At 46.6% G+C, this 17082-nt stretch overlaps 2 protein-coding genes across 6 annotated transcripts in view; one reads left to right on the forward strand and one right to left on the reverse strand.

Moving 5' to 3' along the window:
- PDHA1 (pyruvate dehydrogenase E1 subunit alpha 1) overlaps window positions 1-17082 on the forward strand; it is a 563563-nt gene that overhangs the window by 111954 nt on the left and 434527 nt on the right. The window lies entirely within an intron of this gene.
- PHKA2 (phosphorylase kinase regulatory subunit alpha 2) overlaps window positions 1-17082 on the reverse strand; it is a 90557-nt gene that overhangs the window by 10739 nt on the left and 62736 nt on the right. For all 5 annotated transcript variants that reach the window (XR_007722653.1, XR_007722652.1, XM_050776622.1 and 2 more), the window contains exons 19-26: window positions 15538-15711; window positions 7873-7961; window positions 5807-5940; window positions 4902-5058; window positions 4034-4113; window positions 3749-3827; window positions 3508-3637; window positions 2771-2872 (exon numbers count right to left, since the gene is read on the reverse strand). Coding sequence is in view for 3 of the 5 variants with exons in the window: in XM_050776622.1 (XP_050632579.1) it covers window positions 2771-2872; window positions 3508-3637; window positions 3749-3827; window positions 4034-4113; window positions 4902-5058; window positions 5807-5940; window positions 7873-7961; window positions 15538-15711 (945 nt within the window). In the remaining 2 variants the exon portion in view is untranslated. The remainder of the gene's footprint in view (window positions 1-2770; window positions 2873-3507; window positions 3638-3748; window positions 3828-4033; window positions 4114-4901; window positions 5059-5806; window positions 5941-7872; window positions 7962-15537; window positions 15712-17082) is intronic.

Raw genomic sequence — 17082 nt, forward strand, 5'->3', positions numbered from 1 at the left:
ATGGATACATACATTCTGTGGACATAAGTATGGTTCTGTGATCTGCCTTTTTGTAATTATATCGTGCATATCTCTCTCTGGCATTAAATATTCTATCATATCATGTTTCATGACCGCATGGAGTTTGATCTGGTGAGTGTTGACTGGTCAACGATATCCCCAATCCTATTTATATTAATATTTTTCTAAAGGGTTCATCATGACTAATGTATAGGACCCACATGGACCTTGCTGGGCTCTGTCCCCAGTCCCGTGTGACTCTTGGAATGCCCCTGGGAAATGACAAAACTGCTGCGGGCCCCTGAAAGGCTGGCACCCCGGGCAGCTGTGGCCATGGGCTGGGTGATCCAGAGGGGCCTCCTGGTGCCAGGCCCTGTCTGGGCAGCAGGTGCAGGTGTGAATGCAGAATTCAGTGCCGCAGCAGTGCCTGGAGGAGAGCCCATGCCCAGGCCTGAGGGGGAGGTGCCAAATGAAATGAAGGTGGCAGCTGGAGGAGGGCCTTGGGCTGGAGGGGGAAGTGCTAGGAAAGTCAGGCTGCCAGGGGCTGGAGGTGGAGGCAACCAGAGGCCACCGATGCAATGCATCAGGCCACCACCTCTCACTCCCAACCTATCGCACCAGCCTTGGGACTCAAACCTGTTCCCAGCCCCACCTCCCACAAGCCTGGCCTCTGTGCTGTGGTCACAACAATCATTCTAAAAGGCAAGTGTGATCGTATCACTGCCCACTCCAAAGCCTCCCAGGTCTAGCTGTCTTCAGGACAAAGGCCAAACAGTCCTCCCAGCATCACCTGAAACTCTACCAACTGGAGCCCTGCTTCCCCTCAACTCCCGGCCACCTGCACTGCACTGGGCATCTGCCTGTGCTGGCAAGCCAGGCCCAGCTCAAAGGTCACCTCCTCGGGCAGCATCCTCTGCAAGCCTCACCATCCCACCTGACCCCAGTGGAGCCATGGGAGTGGAGGCACTGTCCAGGAGGAGTAGCGACAAATAAGGAACCTGGGGACAAGAACATTTAAAGGACAGCAGAGAGGCAGGAGCCCACAAGGGAGACTCAGTGATGAGCTGGAGAGGAAGGACAGACCCAGGAAAGTGGAAAACAGAAGGAGAAAGTGGAAAACAGAGCGAGCGAGGCAGGACAAAGCAAAATAAGTGAGCTCGAGCACGCTGTGAGGTCACAGAGGGGTCTCCTCCCTGCGCTGTGGAGGGTGATGTGAGGCCGAGTTGAGAATGTTTTTATCCAAACCAAAGGCCAGGAAGCTACAAGAGGGGCTGTCTGGGGTGGGTGTTCGCTGGAAACATTTATCTCAGACATCTCAGGATTTAATCAAAATTCTAAGCCTATTTGGGCTTCCTAATTTACAAAAATTGAACAATTACAAAGGACAGCTAACAAATGATGTTATATGTTAAAAAGACAGCATGTCTTCTGTTCTTGCTTGCAATCACACATATTTTTATGGCTTTCAGATGACATTACTCAGTTCCTAGTTTCATAGTATCAATAGCTGTACACCTAATGACAAATTTTTAGTAATTATCTGTGTCAAGCCATGAATACTGTAATGATGAGCAGAAGACATTAAATATTTATCTCATACATTACCATTTCAAGGACTCTGCCTTGGAAAGAACTGGAAATTACTTTTGCAAAAGCATTTTCAGCATCCCTCCTTCAGGAAAGGAGAAAAACCACCAAAACACATCTGATTGCACGATGCCGTCTTTGTTTGCGGCCGGCACATGCTCAGGAAACATACAAAGTACCCAATGTCCTTCTTATTAAATAAAAGGAATGATAGCCCACAGTGCATTTCTTTGGCTTGATGAAATAAATTCACCAACGTGCCTGCAAATCATTTAGCTTTTTTATGAGGAGGAGAAATGATAATTGCTTCAATTATAATTAGGGAACATTTGAGAACAAGAATCACGCCAGGACTTGGGTGATTATGTTTCCCAGCACTGCAAGCAGGGTTCCGGTTCAGATAAAAACAGAGCGAGCGAGGCAGGACAAAGCAAAATAAGTGAGCTCGAGCACGCTGTGAGGTCACAGAGGGGTCTCCTCCCTGCGCTGTGGAGGGTGATGTGAGGCCGGGTTGAGAATGTTTTTACCCAAAGGCCAGGATGCTCAGGTGGTGTGAAAGGACGGCCCTTTCATCCTGGCCCTCGGGGTCCCCCACACTTCTAACACTTTTTTTTTTTTTTTTTGAGACGGAGTCTTGCTGTCACCCAGGCTGGAGTGCAGTGGCACAATCTCAGCTCACTGCAACCTCCACCTCCCGGGTTGAAGTGATTCTCCTGCCTCAGCCTCCTGAGTACCTGGGCTTACAGGCGTGCGCCACCACACCTAATTTTTTTTGTATTTTTAGTAGAGATGGGGTTTCACCACGTTGGTCAGGCTGGTCTCGAACTCCTGACCTCATGATCTGCCCACCTCGGCCTCCCAAAATGCTGGGATTACAGGCGTGAGCCACCATGCCTGGCCAACACTTTTCCATAAGGGATGGTACCAGGTGCTTACGGCTACAGGAGGCGGTATACCACACCCACATGCTGTGCCAACTTGGGCAAGAAAAGCTTGCCCAGCACACTGCGAGCGAGTCCCAAAGCCCCCAAAGCAGGAAGCTTGAGCCTAGGACTCTGTCCATCTTCTTCAGGTAGGAGCCTTCCCTTCCCACATTCACTATGCCCCACAGCGCTGGTTCTAATGTCTACTGCATGTAAAGCAGGCAGCTCCCTGAAGACACTAACAGGAGCATGGGACTTACCACTTCTTTCAACGCCAAACTCTTTCCCACTTAGGATATGGTGCAGGAGATTTTTCATATCGAAAGGGCTGAGGTTCATTAAACTTTCAGAAGCCTCTTCTCCTAAAAACAAATATCTTGTAAGTGTCCCAGACACAGGGCTGGTGGCGGGTAAAGGTAGGGTCAGGTGGACCTGGGTGGGGAGGGAGGTGACAGCAGATGCCATGGCAGGTCCCCCTGTTCAGGAGAACCTCACTATTGCTTTGGGGCTGAAATGCACTGTTCCGTGGGGATTCTAAATGCTGCTGTTTAAATCATGAATCTGCTTAATTCTCAGACACATGATTTTTCACAATGTTTGATCCCCAACATTGGATGTCTCATGATGGATTTTTATATTCAAATTGGTAGGGTTTCTCCCCGTGAAGGTGTTATAAAATAGGGGTGACATCGCATAGCAAGGGCATCCAGGAAGGAGCTTAGATGTCAGGTACGGGGCGGAAGATTCCACATCGCCTTTGAGGCTGTAATGGTCAACATCACCAGAGCCCCATTCTCCCTGACTTATGAACTTCAGCTCTGTGCCACATGGAAGGGAGTTCCATCTAAATGAGAGAAGCTGGTAAAGCCTGAGCTTGCCACAGGCTTGGATGCTGAGTTCGAGATAACCTAAGCAGGGCTTCCCCTGAGAGTGGAGGCCGTGGCCTGGTGGCTGGGGTGGGGTGCGGCGGGAGCTGCAGGAGCTGCGGGCATCTCACCTGAGCAGTTCAGGCTCCGCGCCAGCTCCGTGGCCATCACCTGAATGATCAGTCCAATCCGGAGTCTCAGCATTTCCACAAAGAGGCTGGGCTGCGCCCTGACATACATGGCCAGGTAAACCACAATCTCCTGAGGCAGACACACACGGAGATAGGGTTTCAGAGACAGGGTGAGTGGCTGAAGGATCCCCTCCACTCTGAGGAAGGCTGTGGCCCGGCCCCTCCCACACCAGCCCCAGACCTGCGTGAGGACGGCGATGCTGATGTCCTGCCCGCTGGCCTCATAGATGAGTTTTGTGAGCTCCTCCGGGGGAAGGGGCCTAGGAAGGAGCATTGTGTCACAAACATGATGAAGTGTCTTGAGACAGTGCCTCCTCACCCTCCACGGAACACCCTTATTTTCTGTGCTAGATGCATCCATGTGACGGAGTGTCTTTAAAAAGCCCCTCCTCCAAACATTGGGAAGTGCTGATGTTTTCCCCATGGCTCCCCGGCAAACCTGAGGTCCTCAAGGCTGACGACTTACGCAGAGATGATCTTCTCCCGCGGCTCGGGCGGCAGGCCCACGGTGAGCTGCTTCTGGTGCGACAGCAGGTCCGTGCAGGCCTTCGCAGTTAGGAGGAAGGGTGAGAGGCAGAGCGCAAAAGAGATTGGTAAAGACGATGGGGGGTGGGGAGGAGACAATGCCAATCAGATCGTACATTTACCTTAACTTTATGACCCATGTTGCCCTTGATTTGAAAAATTCATACCTAGACCCCGGACTAAGCAACCAGGCAGGGCTGGGTGTCTGTGGTCTCTGTCTCCAATGTGTACCCCCAGGCCTGGCTCTGCAGGGCCTGTCAGTGGGCATTTAATGCCCATCCACTGTAGCAAACACATTGGACTCCCTGCTATCAAATGAGACAGGAACGAGTCCGAAGATACTGATGGTAAGAGTTAATAACCATATTCAATTCCTAAATTACCCGTTTCCCCATTATTCACATCTAATAAATGCCATCATCTTACCATCACGACACTGAACTGGAGTGTCTTGGAAAGCGGCTCTGGATTTTGCCTGGCCTTGGGGTTATAAATATTAATGATCACTGTGCTGTGGATGTGTAAAAAAAAGAGCTCTAAGAGGCTGCCAGGCCACAGAGCACTTTCATTTGATTTCCCGGCGAGCCTTTTTCCGTAGCTAAGAAAGAACAAAACCAATCCACTTGCATTTTCTTCCCTCTGCTCGCCTTCCCAGAGCAGCGGGCAGGCAGGAGAGAAGGGCCCACTCCACCTGTGGGTTAAAGAATGGGACTCCTTCGCAAGTAAGAGGTACAACTGGCAGACTGCAAGGGGAAGAAGGGGACACAAGCTAGTGAGCACACATGTGCAGCCGGCACAGTCACACTGACCTCAGCCAGGACCTCCACTTTCTTCCTGAGCAGGCCTGAGATGTAGCGAATCAGACCCCACTCCTGGTTCAAGCCGGCTTTCCCATAGAGCTCGCTGAGAAGGTTCTGAACGGTGACCCTGTGCTGTCCAGAGAGATTTGTGTCCCAGCTGGGACCCCTGCCAAGAGGTAGAAAAACCCAGAAATATGGTCCAGAATGTTTAAAGACTGGGAAAAGGAATAGATCACTGTGCATTTTGCAAAGTGCTTGGGCTCTCCCAGTGCCTGTGAGTCTCACTTGAGAGGGTTACGTCCCACCAAAGGTCCCCTATATCCTTTGAAACAGAAGCCTAACATCAGGACGTGGTGGCCTCCTGGCCTCACATAACCTTCTCATCCTGGGGGACCAGCATCAGTATGCAGAGAAGGGGATGGAAGTCTCATTCCTGGTGATCCTGGGTAACTGGGGTGAATATAATCATGACCTGGGCTGGCTAGAAGGCCAAGAATACTAGGGAAAAAATTAAGGAGAACTGAGAAAGCTTAGCCTAGTAAAGACCATAAATTTACTGCTACGACTTGAATGTCTGTTTTCCCCCTATTCCTATGTTGAAATCTTAACCCCCACAATGATGACATTAGGAGGTGGGGACTTTGGGAGGTCATCAGGTCATGGGGCAGAGCCCTCCTGAAGGAGGTGAGTGCCCTTATAAAAACGACGCCAGAGAGCTCACTTGCCCCTTCCACCATGTGAGGATGCAATCAGAAGACGCCATCTATGAAAAAGCAGGCCTTCCCAGACATCAAATCGGCCTTGAGTTTGAACTTCCCAGCCTCCGGAACTGTGAGAAATACCTTTCTGCTGTTCCTAAGCCAACCTGTTCATGGTATTTTGTTATTACTGCCTGAATGGACTAAGACACTTACTTTATGACATAAAGAATGTACAGAATGTCTGCTTGGTCCTGTAGGTTCGAACAATCTTTTAGCTGCTCAACCAGCTTCTCACAGTCCACGTCACCATGGTCATCTCTGGGCCACTGGAAGTCACTTTCAGGAACCTGGTCATATAAGAGCCCAAAAGCAGGGAGATGGGCTAGGCATGGAACTTTCGGAAGATCAAGAAGTGAAACACCAACCTGGTCTTGGAACTCTATTGCTGTGCTGTGCTCCAGTTTTCAATGACTTTTTGTACCTTTTTATTTATAGGCTTTTACTATTTTTGATCATTGAATCACTGTGCTGGTCAACATTTGCAAAAGACTGGACTGAATAGGTTAAAATATATGTGAGTTTTGTTTATGGAAGGTTCACAGACAAGCAGAACTAACCTCTGGTGTTAGGAATCATGACAGCAGTTATCTCTGGACCAGAAAAAGAGAAAGAGATGGGAGGGGGGCACAGAAGGTGGTCACTGATCCAGGTATACTGGCTCGGTGATCATTCATTGAGCTGAAGGTGTGAAGGATGTGCTATCTCCAAATATGCCAGATTGGTATATTGACTGTGTTGAGTTGAAAACATTGGAAAAATTGTAGTTTCAGAAAGGGGTAGCTGACCTGTCTCTTTCTGCAGGCAGCAAGCCATAAAGATGCCTCTGGGAGGGGTACACTCCTAGGGCGCGAAAAGAGCCCGTATCATCAGAGCCCAGGAACTGGAGGCAGCAATGGACCTGTATAAATGCACTTACCCAAGGAACCCTTATCTTCCACTAGTTTTACACGCCCCCTATATATCTCCTAGTAACCGCCTCTAGCCAGATTTTCCTTGTCCTGTCCTAGCTTCTCAAATGTATCACTCTTTGTTTAAAAAGTAGGAAAGCATCTTGCTTTGACCGCTTCTTCAGACTTCACTCTCTTGTGAAGATCCTCATGTACCCAGAAAGCTAATCACCTTTGTATGCTTTTTCTTTTTAATCTGCCTGGTGTCAAGCGGCTTCTAGATAGAGCCGAAAAGCCCTCACAAGAGCTAAGGAGGGGTTGGAGGTGACCTCTCGCTCCTCTATTCCTGCTTTTTCTGCACCATGCCGCATATATGGTATAGTTATTTGGAAGCAAACTAAACACAAAAAGGATGTTTTAACCTAAAATTGAAATCAGGGTAAAATCTTCTCCAACAGGGACTGAGTCTATTTGTGTGGGGTCAAATCAGGGAAGAGTCCTGGATAAAATAACAAATTGTGGGAATTAATGGAACAGCCTGAGATTTTATTCTCCTGAGGAATCTTATTTTTAAAATTTTTTTTATGCCCATCTTTTTCCTACAGTATCCTAAGGAATCTTTCACTGTTTTTTCTTACATTAAGAGCATTAGGAGCCAGGCACAGTGGCTTGCGCCTGTAATCCCAGCACTTTGGGAGGCTAAGATGAGAGGATCGCTTGAGCCCAGGAATTCCAGACCAGTGTGGGCAACATGGTAAAACCCTGTCTCTACAAAAAATACAAAAATTAGCCGGGCATGGTGGCGCACGCTGGTAGTCCCAACTATTTGGGAGGCTGAGGTGGGAAGATCGCCTGAGCCTGGAGGTTGATGCTGCAGGGAGCTGTGATCACACCACTACACTCCAGTCTGGGTGACACAGCAAGACCCTGTCTAAGAAAAATTTAAAAAGGCCATTAGGAACAGAGTCCTGCTCCCTGTTCCACAAGTAGTCCCACCTTGGCCGGCTAAACAGTTAGGCGGGGCTAGGTGGTGAGCTATTTCCTCTAGTGGCTACATAGACTTTGATGAGTAGGTAGCAAGGTAGTAGCCTTTTTTTCTACAGGCAAAATATAAAGGTTTGTATCACATTCAGTGTACATATTGATACAAGTCAGATTCCAGACAATGAAGTGATTGGGTTCGCATCCAAGCCCAGAGCTTCTAAACCAAAAGGTCCCGGATATCGAGAAATATGCTGTTTCTTTTGAGTTTAGCCATTTGAAAGAGTTTGGGGACTAATCCTGCATTGTAGAACACCATACTTTAAAAAAAAGCTGTTCCATATACTTTACCTTTTCTAGGAGTGGCTGAGGAGAATCAACAAGATTCAGTGATTTACGGTGGGCACTTAGAACTTTAGTCGGCAAAGTCATGGGAACAACTGGAAAACAAAAGAATAAAGACAGTTATTCTGAGGAGGAAAAACAATAAAATACTCCTTTTTTTTTTTTTTTTGAGACAGAGTCTCACTCTGTCACCCAGGCTGGAGTGCACTGGTGTGATCTCGACTCACTGCAACCTCTACCTCCCGGGTTCAAGTGATTCTCCTGCCTCAGCCTCCCGAGTAGCTGGGATTAGAGGCATGCGCCACCACGCCCAGCTAATTTTGTATTTTTAGTAGAGACGGGGTTTCGCCATGTTGGTCAGGCTGATCTCGAACTCCTGACCTCAGCTGATCTGCCTGCCTTAGCCTCCCAAAGTGCTGGGGATACAGGCATGAGCCACTAGGCCCGGCCTAATTTTTATATTTCAGTAGAGATGGGGTTTCGCTATGTTGGTCAGGCTGGTCTTGAGCTCCTGACCTCAGGTGATCCACCCGTCTTGGTCTCCCAAAGAGCTGGGATTCCAGGCGTGAGCCACCGTTCCCGGCCAATACTTCTTTTGAGAAGTATGGCGGCTGCTCCCTATCTAACACAAACCAACAGAAGGAAAGATCACGTATTTAGCTTCAACAGGAATTTATCATGTAGCTACCTCATGTGCTAAATCTGGGGATAAGAAGTGAGCAGGGCATAGATCTTGCTTTGAGAACTGGATTTCGCTTTTCCCTCCTGGAATTCAGGGAAAATGATATAACATCCCAGGAATGGAAAGAAGCTCAGAAGTGATTTCGCCTGACCTCTTTTTCTTTCAGATGAGGAAACAGAGACCCAGAGAGGGTAGACCATTTGTCCAAGGTGGCTTCCCATAATCAAGGTGTCTGGGCTTCCGGTCCAGTATGCACTTCATTCTGCCACTGCCAGGCAGCAGGGCTTGTTTTTCAACCACCTCTGGATATTATCATTATCGATATTAATTCATTAAGCCATCTCTGTCTTCCGGGCTATAGCATGTCATCTCAGGAGAACAGGAAGTTTTCAAGGTAAAGACAATGCATATTTAAAAGGCATTTATAGACCTCCAGGTTATACTTGTGAATTGAATACACATCGTAATTTTAATTCCTTCCAATCCTCCACTAACATTATAGAAAATATATACAGTCATGCATTGTTTAATGACACGGATACATTCTGAGAAATGTGTCATTAGGCAATTTCCTCACTAATGAACAGCATAGAGTGTACTTACAGAAACCTAGATGGTATAGGCTACTACATATGTAGTTTAGATAGAGGCTATTGCTCCTACACTATAAAACTGTACGCATGTTCCTGTACTGAATATTGTAGGTAACTGTAACACAATGGTATTTGTGTGTCCAAACAGAAAAGGTATGGTAGAAATAGGGTACAGGCCAGGCATGGTGGCTCATGCCTGTAATTCCAGCATTTTGGGAGGCTGAAGTGAGAGGATTTCTTGAGCTCAGGAGTTCAAGACTGGCCTGGGCAACATAGTGAGACCTCATCCCTACTAAAATTAAAACAAACAAACAAACAAACAAAAACAATGGTAGGCCATGCGTGGTGGCTGATGCCTGTAATCCCAGCACTTTGGGAGGCTGAGGCGGGCGGATCACCTGAGGTTGGGAATTCAAGATCAGCCTGACCAACATGGCGAAACCCCATCTCTACTAAAAATACAAAATTAGCTGGGTGTGATAGCACATGCCTGTAATCCCAGCTACTGGGGAGGCTAAGGCAGGAGAATCACTTGAACCCAGGAGGTAGAGGTTATGGCGAGCTGAGATCGTGCCATTGCACTCCAGCCTGGGCAACAAGAACGAAACTCCGTCTCAAAAAACAAAACAAAACAAAAACAATGAGCTGGGTGTGGTGGTGCATGCCCATAGTCCCAGCTACTGGGGGGCTGAGGCAGAAGGATCGCTTGAGCTCAGGAGATTGAGGCTGCAGGAAGCCCTGATCATGGCACTGTACTTCAGCCTGGGTGACAGAGCAAGAAATATGGTATATAAGATGAAAAGTGGTTCACCTCTATAGGGCTCTTGCCATGAATGGAGTTTGCAGGACTGCAAGTTGCTCTGGGTGACTGGGTAAGTGAGTGGTGAGTGAATGTGAAGGCCTAGGACATGACTGGACACTGCTGTAGACTTCATAAATACTCTACACTCACACTGCATTCAATTCATCACACAGTGTTCTTTAATACTAAATAAACTTAGCTTACTGTAACTTTATAAACCTAAATTTTTAAAAATTTGACTTTTGTAATAACAGCTTAAAACACAGATTGTACAGCTGTACAAAAATATTTTTTTTTTCTTTTTTTTTTTTGAGATGGAGTCTCACCCTGTCACCCAGGCTAGAGTGCAGTGGGGCGATCTCGGCTCACCGCAACCTCCGCCTCCCGGATTCAAGCAATTCTCCTGCCTCAGCCTCCTGAGTAGCTGGGATTATAGGCGCGCGCCTCCACGCCCAGCTAATTTTTGTATTTTTAGTAGAGACGGGGTTTCACCATGTTGGCCAGGTTGGTCTGGAACTCCTGACCTCCTGATCCACTCACCTCGGCCTCCCAAAGTGCTGGGATTACAGGCATGAGCCACCGTCGCCGGCCCACAAAAATATTTTCTTTATGTCCTTATTCTATAAGCTTTGATCTATTGTTTAATTTTACTTCTTAAACTTTTTTTTAAAAAATGAAAACACAAACACATACATTAGGACTCTACAGGGCCAGGATCATCCATCTCACTGTCTTCCACCTCCACAGCTTGTCCCACTGGAAGGTCTTTAGGGGCAGTAACGTACATGGAACTGTCATCTCCTAAGATAACAATGCTTTCTCCTGTAATCCCTCCTGAAGAACCTGTCTGTGGCTGTTTTACAGCTAACTTTTTTTAATAAGTAAAAGGAGTACACTCTAAAATAATGATGAAAGTATAGTATAGTAAATATGCAAACCAGCAACATACTTACTTATTATCAAGTATTATGTACCATACATAATTGTATGTGCTAGACTTTTATGCGACTGGCAGTGCAGGAGATTTGTTGATACCGGCATCACCACAAACATGTGAGCAGTGCATGGTGCTACAACGTCACCACAGCTACGACATCACTAGGTGACAGAAAGGTTTCAGCTCCATTATAATCTTAGGGGACCACTGCCATATATATGGTCTGCCACTGACCAAAAGTTATGTGGTGCATGACTGTATGTATTTTTTAAAAAAGACAAATCCTTGAGAATGAAGAAAAACAAGAAAGACGACCACAGGAACAGAATTTCACAAGCGGGAAAGCTGATGGATGAAAGATAAGTGATTCAGCTGATACGAGGCAACCAATTCCCAAGTCTGCAGTGGAGAAATCCGAGAGCTGGTCAGTTACACCCAAGGCTCATCGAAAGTCCTTGGGGCCTGCTGCGCCATGTGCTTCTGGAACTGGGGCCTAGAAGGAGTGTCCAAGACAAGGAAGGTTGGAGAGAAGCTATTTGAGAAGCAGTGAGCTCCCTGGACACCTGCTTCAACTACACCCAGCTTGATGAGCACCTCACTCACACTCACTCTGACAGAAGACCGGAGGGTCACTCAGAAGAGGGTAAAAGAGGAAGGGGCTCAAAGAGAGGGGGGCTGCTGAATAGCACATCTGAAGGCCTGGATACATTCCTCAAGGGAATTATAAGTAACTATATAGCTCCAGGCAACCAGATCCTAATCCTTGAAATAGGAAATCCACTAAGAGACTGTAGAGTATCTCTGGGAAATCAAATAACTCTGAGTCAACAAGCCCCACCCATGGGCTTGGAGATTCTCATTCATGACCAGGTAAGTGAGGAGGAGCAGGGCATTGGAAGAAGGACTCTCACGTGGAAGACAGAAACCTAAGCAAACCGGAAAAAGTGACCTGGGGGCATGGAAACCATTCAAAGAGTAAAAAGGGTATATACAAACCAAAACAAAAAGCCCTGCCATTAATATTCTTAGAATAATAAGAAATTGCCAGGCATGGTGGCTCATGCCTGTAATCCCAGCATTTTGGGAGGCCAAGGTGGGCAGATTGTTTGAGGCCAGGAGTTTGAGACCAGCCTGGGCAACATGGCGAAACCCTGTCTTCACAAAAATAAAAATAAAAATTACCCGGGTGTGGTGGCATGCACCTGTGGTCCCAGCTACTTGAGAGGTTAAGGTAGGGGGATCACTTGGGCCTGGGAGGTGAAGGCTGCAGTAAGCCGTAATTGCACCACTCACTTCAGCCTGGGTGACAGAACAGGACCTTTTCCTTCTCTCTCTCAAAAAAAAGAAATTATACTGTATTTTTATTATTTTTTTGAGACAGGGTCTCGCTCTGTCACCCAGGCTGGAGTGCAGTGGCATGATCATGGCTCACTGCAGCCTCAACCTCCTGGACTCATGCGATCCTCCCACCTCAGCCTCCCAAGTACCTGGGATCACAGGCATGCACCACCACGCCTGGCTAATTTTATTTTTTTGTAGAGACAGTGTCTTGCTATGTTGCCCAGGCTGGTCTGGAACTCTTGGGTTCAAGTGATCCGCCTGTCTCGGCTTCTCAATGTATTGGGATTACAGGCGTTAGCCACTGCGCCCGGCCAATAAATTATATTGTAAACATGAAACAAAAACAGATGCAATTTGGGGAAAAAAGATTTAAAATGTGATAGCAAAAGTGGCTCAATTGAGGGGATGGAAGAAAAAGTTGAGACAATGGCTCTCAGGACAGACAGAAAAATGGAAAACAGAGGGAAAAAAATGATAAAGTCTTCTTCAGGAAGTCAACTTTGGAATCACAGAAACACCAGAAAGAAAGAACAGAGAAAATGTAGGGAAGGAAATGAGTCAAGAAGCTTTTTAGGAAAACTTTACAGGACTGAAAAACAAATTTCCAGATTAGAAAGGCCCATTGTGTATCCAACACAATGGATGAAAACACATGAGATAGAGATTAAGGTGCAGCACTGAGATGTCAGAAGCTGGGAGCAGAGAAGATCCTAAACACTTTCAAAGAGAAAAAGAGCTCATATTTGAAGTATCAAAAATCAGAACGAGCCGGGCACGGTGGCTCACGCCTGTAATCCCAGCACTTTGGGAGGCCCAAGAGGGTGGATCACCTGAGGTCAGGAGTTCAAGACCAGCCTGGCCAACAAGGTGAAACCCTGTCTCTACTAAAAATACAAAAATTAACCTGGCGTGGTGGTGTGCGCCTGTGATCCCAGCTACTTGGGAGGCTGAGGCAGGAGAATCGCTTCAACTCAGGAGGTGGAGGATGCAGTGAGCTGAGATCGTGCCACTGCACTCCGGCCTGGGCGACAGAGTGACACTCTTGTCTCAAACAAACAAACCAAAAATCAGAATGGGTTTAGATTTCTGATATGGTTTGAATGCCTCACTCCAATCTCATGTTGAAATGTAATCCCCAGTGTTGGAGGTGGGGCCTGGTGGGAGGTGTTTGGATCATGGGGGTGGGTCCCTCATGAATGCCTTGGGCCATCCCCTTGGTGATAAGAGAGCTCTTGCTCTGAGTTCACAAGGCATCTGAGATCTGGTTGTTTAAAAGTGTGTGACCATTCTCCCCTGCCACTCTCTTTTGTTCCTATTTTCACCATGTGAAGTGTCTGCTCCGCTTTTTTCTTCCGTCATGATTGGAAGCTTCCTAAGGCCTCCCTAGAAGCCGAGTAGATGCCAGCATCATGCTTCCTGTATAGCCTGCAGAACCCTGAGCCAATTAGACCTCTTTTCTTTATAAATTACCCAGTCTCAGGTATTTCTTTATGGCAATGCAAGAATGGGCTTTTTTTTTTTTTTTTGAGACAGGGTCTTGTTCTACTACTCAGGCTGGAGTGCAGTGATGTGATCACAGCTCACTGCAACCTCAACCTCCCTGAGCTCAAGTGATCCTCCTGCCTCAGACTCCCAAGTAGCTGGGACTACAGGCATGTGCCACCATGCCTAATTTTTCTATTTTTTGTAAAGACGGGGTCTCACTATGTTGCCCAGGCTGTTCTCAAATTCCTGGACTTAAGTGATCTTCCTGCCTCAGTTTCCCAGAGTGCTCAGATTATAGGCATGAGCCACTGTGCCTGGCCGGGTTTAGATTTCTCAACAGCAACACCAACACACTGATAGCAAAAAGACAATAAGTCATACTTTCAAAATCTGCAAAAAAAATGTCTTGTCTTTTTTTTTTCTTTGAGACGGAGTCTTGCTCTGTCACCCAGGCTGGAGTGCAGTGGCACAATCTCAGCTCACTGCAACCTTCGCCTCCCAGGTTCAATTGCTTCTTCTGCCTCAGCCTCCCGAGTAGCTGGGATTACAGGCACAGGCCACCACACCTGGCTCATTTCTGTATTTTTAGTAGAGACAGTGTTTCACCATATTGGCCAGGCTAGTCTCAAACTCCTGGTCTCAAGTGATCTGTCCGCCTCGGCCTCCCAAAGTGCTGGGATTACAGGTGTGAACCATCATGCCCAGCCAAGAAAATGTATTTTCCATCTAGAATTCTATACCCAGCCAAACTCTCAAATGGGTCTGGAACATTTGTAGACATTTTTAAAATGGCAAGGTTTCAACAATTTTACCCACTGTGTGCTATTTCTCAGGAAACTACTGCATGTCCTCTATCAAAGTAAGGGTGAACCAAGAAAGAAGAGTTGGGATACAGAATACAGGAGAGCCATCTCTGGAGACAAGTAAAGGAAGCCTCCAGGGAAGATCCCAGGGTGAAAAGCACCTCAGACATTGAGGGCAACCAAACCAGAAGGGGGCAGAGGGCAGTGCAGTTCAAAAACAAGCAAGCTGAGAGCTGTCACTACCATGCCCTCTTCCACTTCACTTTTTTTTTTTTTGAAACCTACTGAAACTATTCTAGAATGTGCTCCACCAAAACAGAAGAATACATTGAGAAAGGGGAACATAACAGATTCAGGAACCAGGGAATCCAACTAAGGAGACAAGCCAGGGAAATTCCCAGGATGACACATACGCAACAGGCCTAGAGCGCAGTCAGCCCAGATAGAAGGAGACTCGTGGACTCTAAGAAAGGCAGTGGAATTGAGAGATTCGCTGATACGACTGAGCTTGTGGAAATTTGTATTGCGAGGCCACTGGGAGATGTAGAAAGAAAGCGAAGCAAATGAAAAGCCAGGGCAACTTTACCTTTCGAAAAAACAAAGAGTAAAAATGGGAATATAATCAGAGTATACTATAATGCTCAGTTGGAAATAATATTTGCGTACATACAATGATATAAAGAGTGAATACTGATTTAACTAAACTTTAACTCCGTGGTGGGTTAGGGGGAGTGAAGCAGAAGAGTGGTGATTTAAGACAGCCAGATCCTTACCCACATAATCAAAAGTCAACAGGTACCGAATCAAGTCAATGCATGTGAAGACAGCAGTATGCACACATTATCTGAGAAATATGGAGATATGTATATACCAGAAGAGCTAAAAGAGTTGAAAGTGGTTACCTCTAAGTAGAAGGATGTGGGGGGCATTTTGTTGTCTTCTAGGATTCTTTGGCTTTTAAATTATGTCCCTGCATTACTTTGATAAAAGAAGGTATTTTAACAGGCAGAAAAGAGTTAATAACATACATGGAACTTCCAAACCCTTTGCTTTTGCCATCACAGAAAGGATGTCCCGCGTGGAGTGGATAGCACTGAAGACATGGCGGTCTTCTGTGTTCTTACAAAGAGGAGGCAGATAGGACCTCAACGATGTGCTTTGCAGAAGGTGGTTGATATACTGGTCAAGTTCGTCTTGGCTTTCTGTAATTGGACAAGCAAGAAAAAGAGCCAATGAAACCAAGCTGCAGAAATATGGCTGCACAATAGTGACCGCAGGTTGATATTTGCACTCCCACTCACTCCCAAAGAGTAAAAAGAGATTTACAGACATAATGTATGTATGTAGAAGTTTACTGTTTGGAAAAACTTCATCCAAGGAAAAAAAAACTACCGGTCAAGAGAGTGTTTACATCTCGTCCTCCCAAGATGAACTGTAAGACAGCCTGAAGGACAGCAGCCGAAGTCTGGGCTTTTTGTTTTAATTTGTCATGAATGAGCTAAGCCTTATGGAACTCCCAGTCCTAATTCCAACTACTATCTAAAAGTGAAAAACAGATCACCTCAAAACCTTATTCAAAATGAGAAATGTTATATCCATAGGGTTTCATCACTCATATCCAACCAAACCTAGATCATTTTACCACTCCTTTGAAAATTCAAGCAGTATGTTTCTGTCTTCAGAATGTATGTATTCTGTGCAAAGTTCCCATTCCTGGCCAGCCACGGTGGTTCCTGCCTGTAATCCCAGCACTTTGGGAGGCCGAGGCAGGCTGATCAGTAGAGCCCAGGAGTTCAAGACCAGCCAGGGCAACACAAGGAGACCCCATCTCTATAAAATGTAAAACAATTAGCTGGGTATGGTGATGCTTCCCTGCAGGCCTATAGTCTTAGCCACTTGGGAGGCTGAGGTGGGAGGACTGCTTGAGCCCAGGAGGTCGAGGCTGCAGTGAGCCATGATCATGCCACTGTACTCCAGCCTGGGCAACAGCGAGACCCTGTCTCAAAAACAAACAACAACAACAACAACAATTACAAAAAAAAAAAAAAGAGAAGAAAAAAAAAACAAAAAAAGTCCCCATTCCTGAAACTCTTTGTCCTTCTAGGTTTAAAAATGTCCCACTTTCTTTTTTTTTTTTTTGAGACGGAGTCTCGCTCTGCCGCCCAGGCTGGAGTGCAGTGGCCGGATCTCAGCTCACTGCAAGCTCCGCCTCCTGGGTTCACACCATTCTCCTGCCTCAGCCTCCCGAGTAGTTGGGACTACAGGCGCCCGCCACCGCGCCCGGCTAGTTTTTTTTTTGTATTTTTTAGTAGAGACGGGGTTTCACCGTGTTAGCCAGGATGGTCTCGATCTCCTGACCTCGTGATCCGCCCGTCTCGGCCTCCCAAAGTGCTGGGATTACAGGCTTGAGCCACCGCGCCCGGCCAAAAATGTCCCACTTTCAAGGACATCATTTGCAGTTTCGGTTTTTAAACTGGCATTTTATTCATTTTAATATATGCAAGTTTCAGAAGCGTCTTTTTTGTTTCATTTTTCCTTGTTTTTATTTATCAATCATTGTCTGTATTTGAGTC

The sequence above is a fragment of the Macaca thibetana genome, chromosome X, assembly GCF_024542745.1.
Source record: "Macaca thibetana thibetana isolate TM-01 chromosome X, ASM2454274v1, whole genome shotgun sequence".
In the NCBI taxonomy this organism is placed as follows: domain Eukaryota; kingdom Metazoa; phylum Chordata; class Mammalia; order Primates; family Cercopithecidae; genus Macaca; species Macaca thibetana.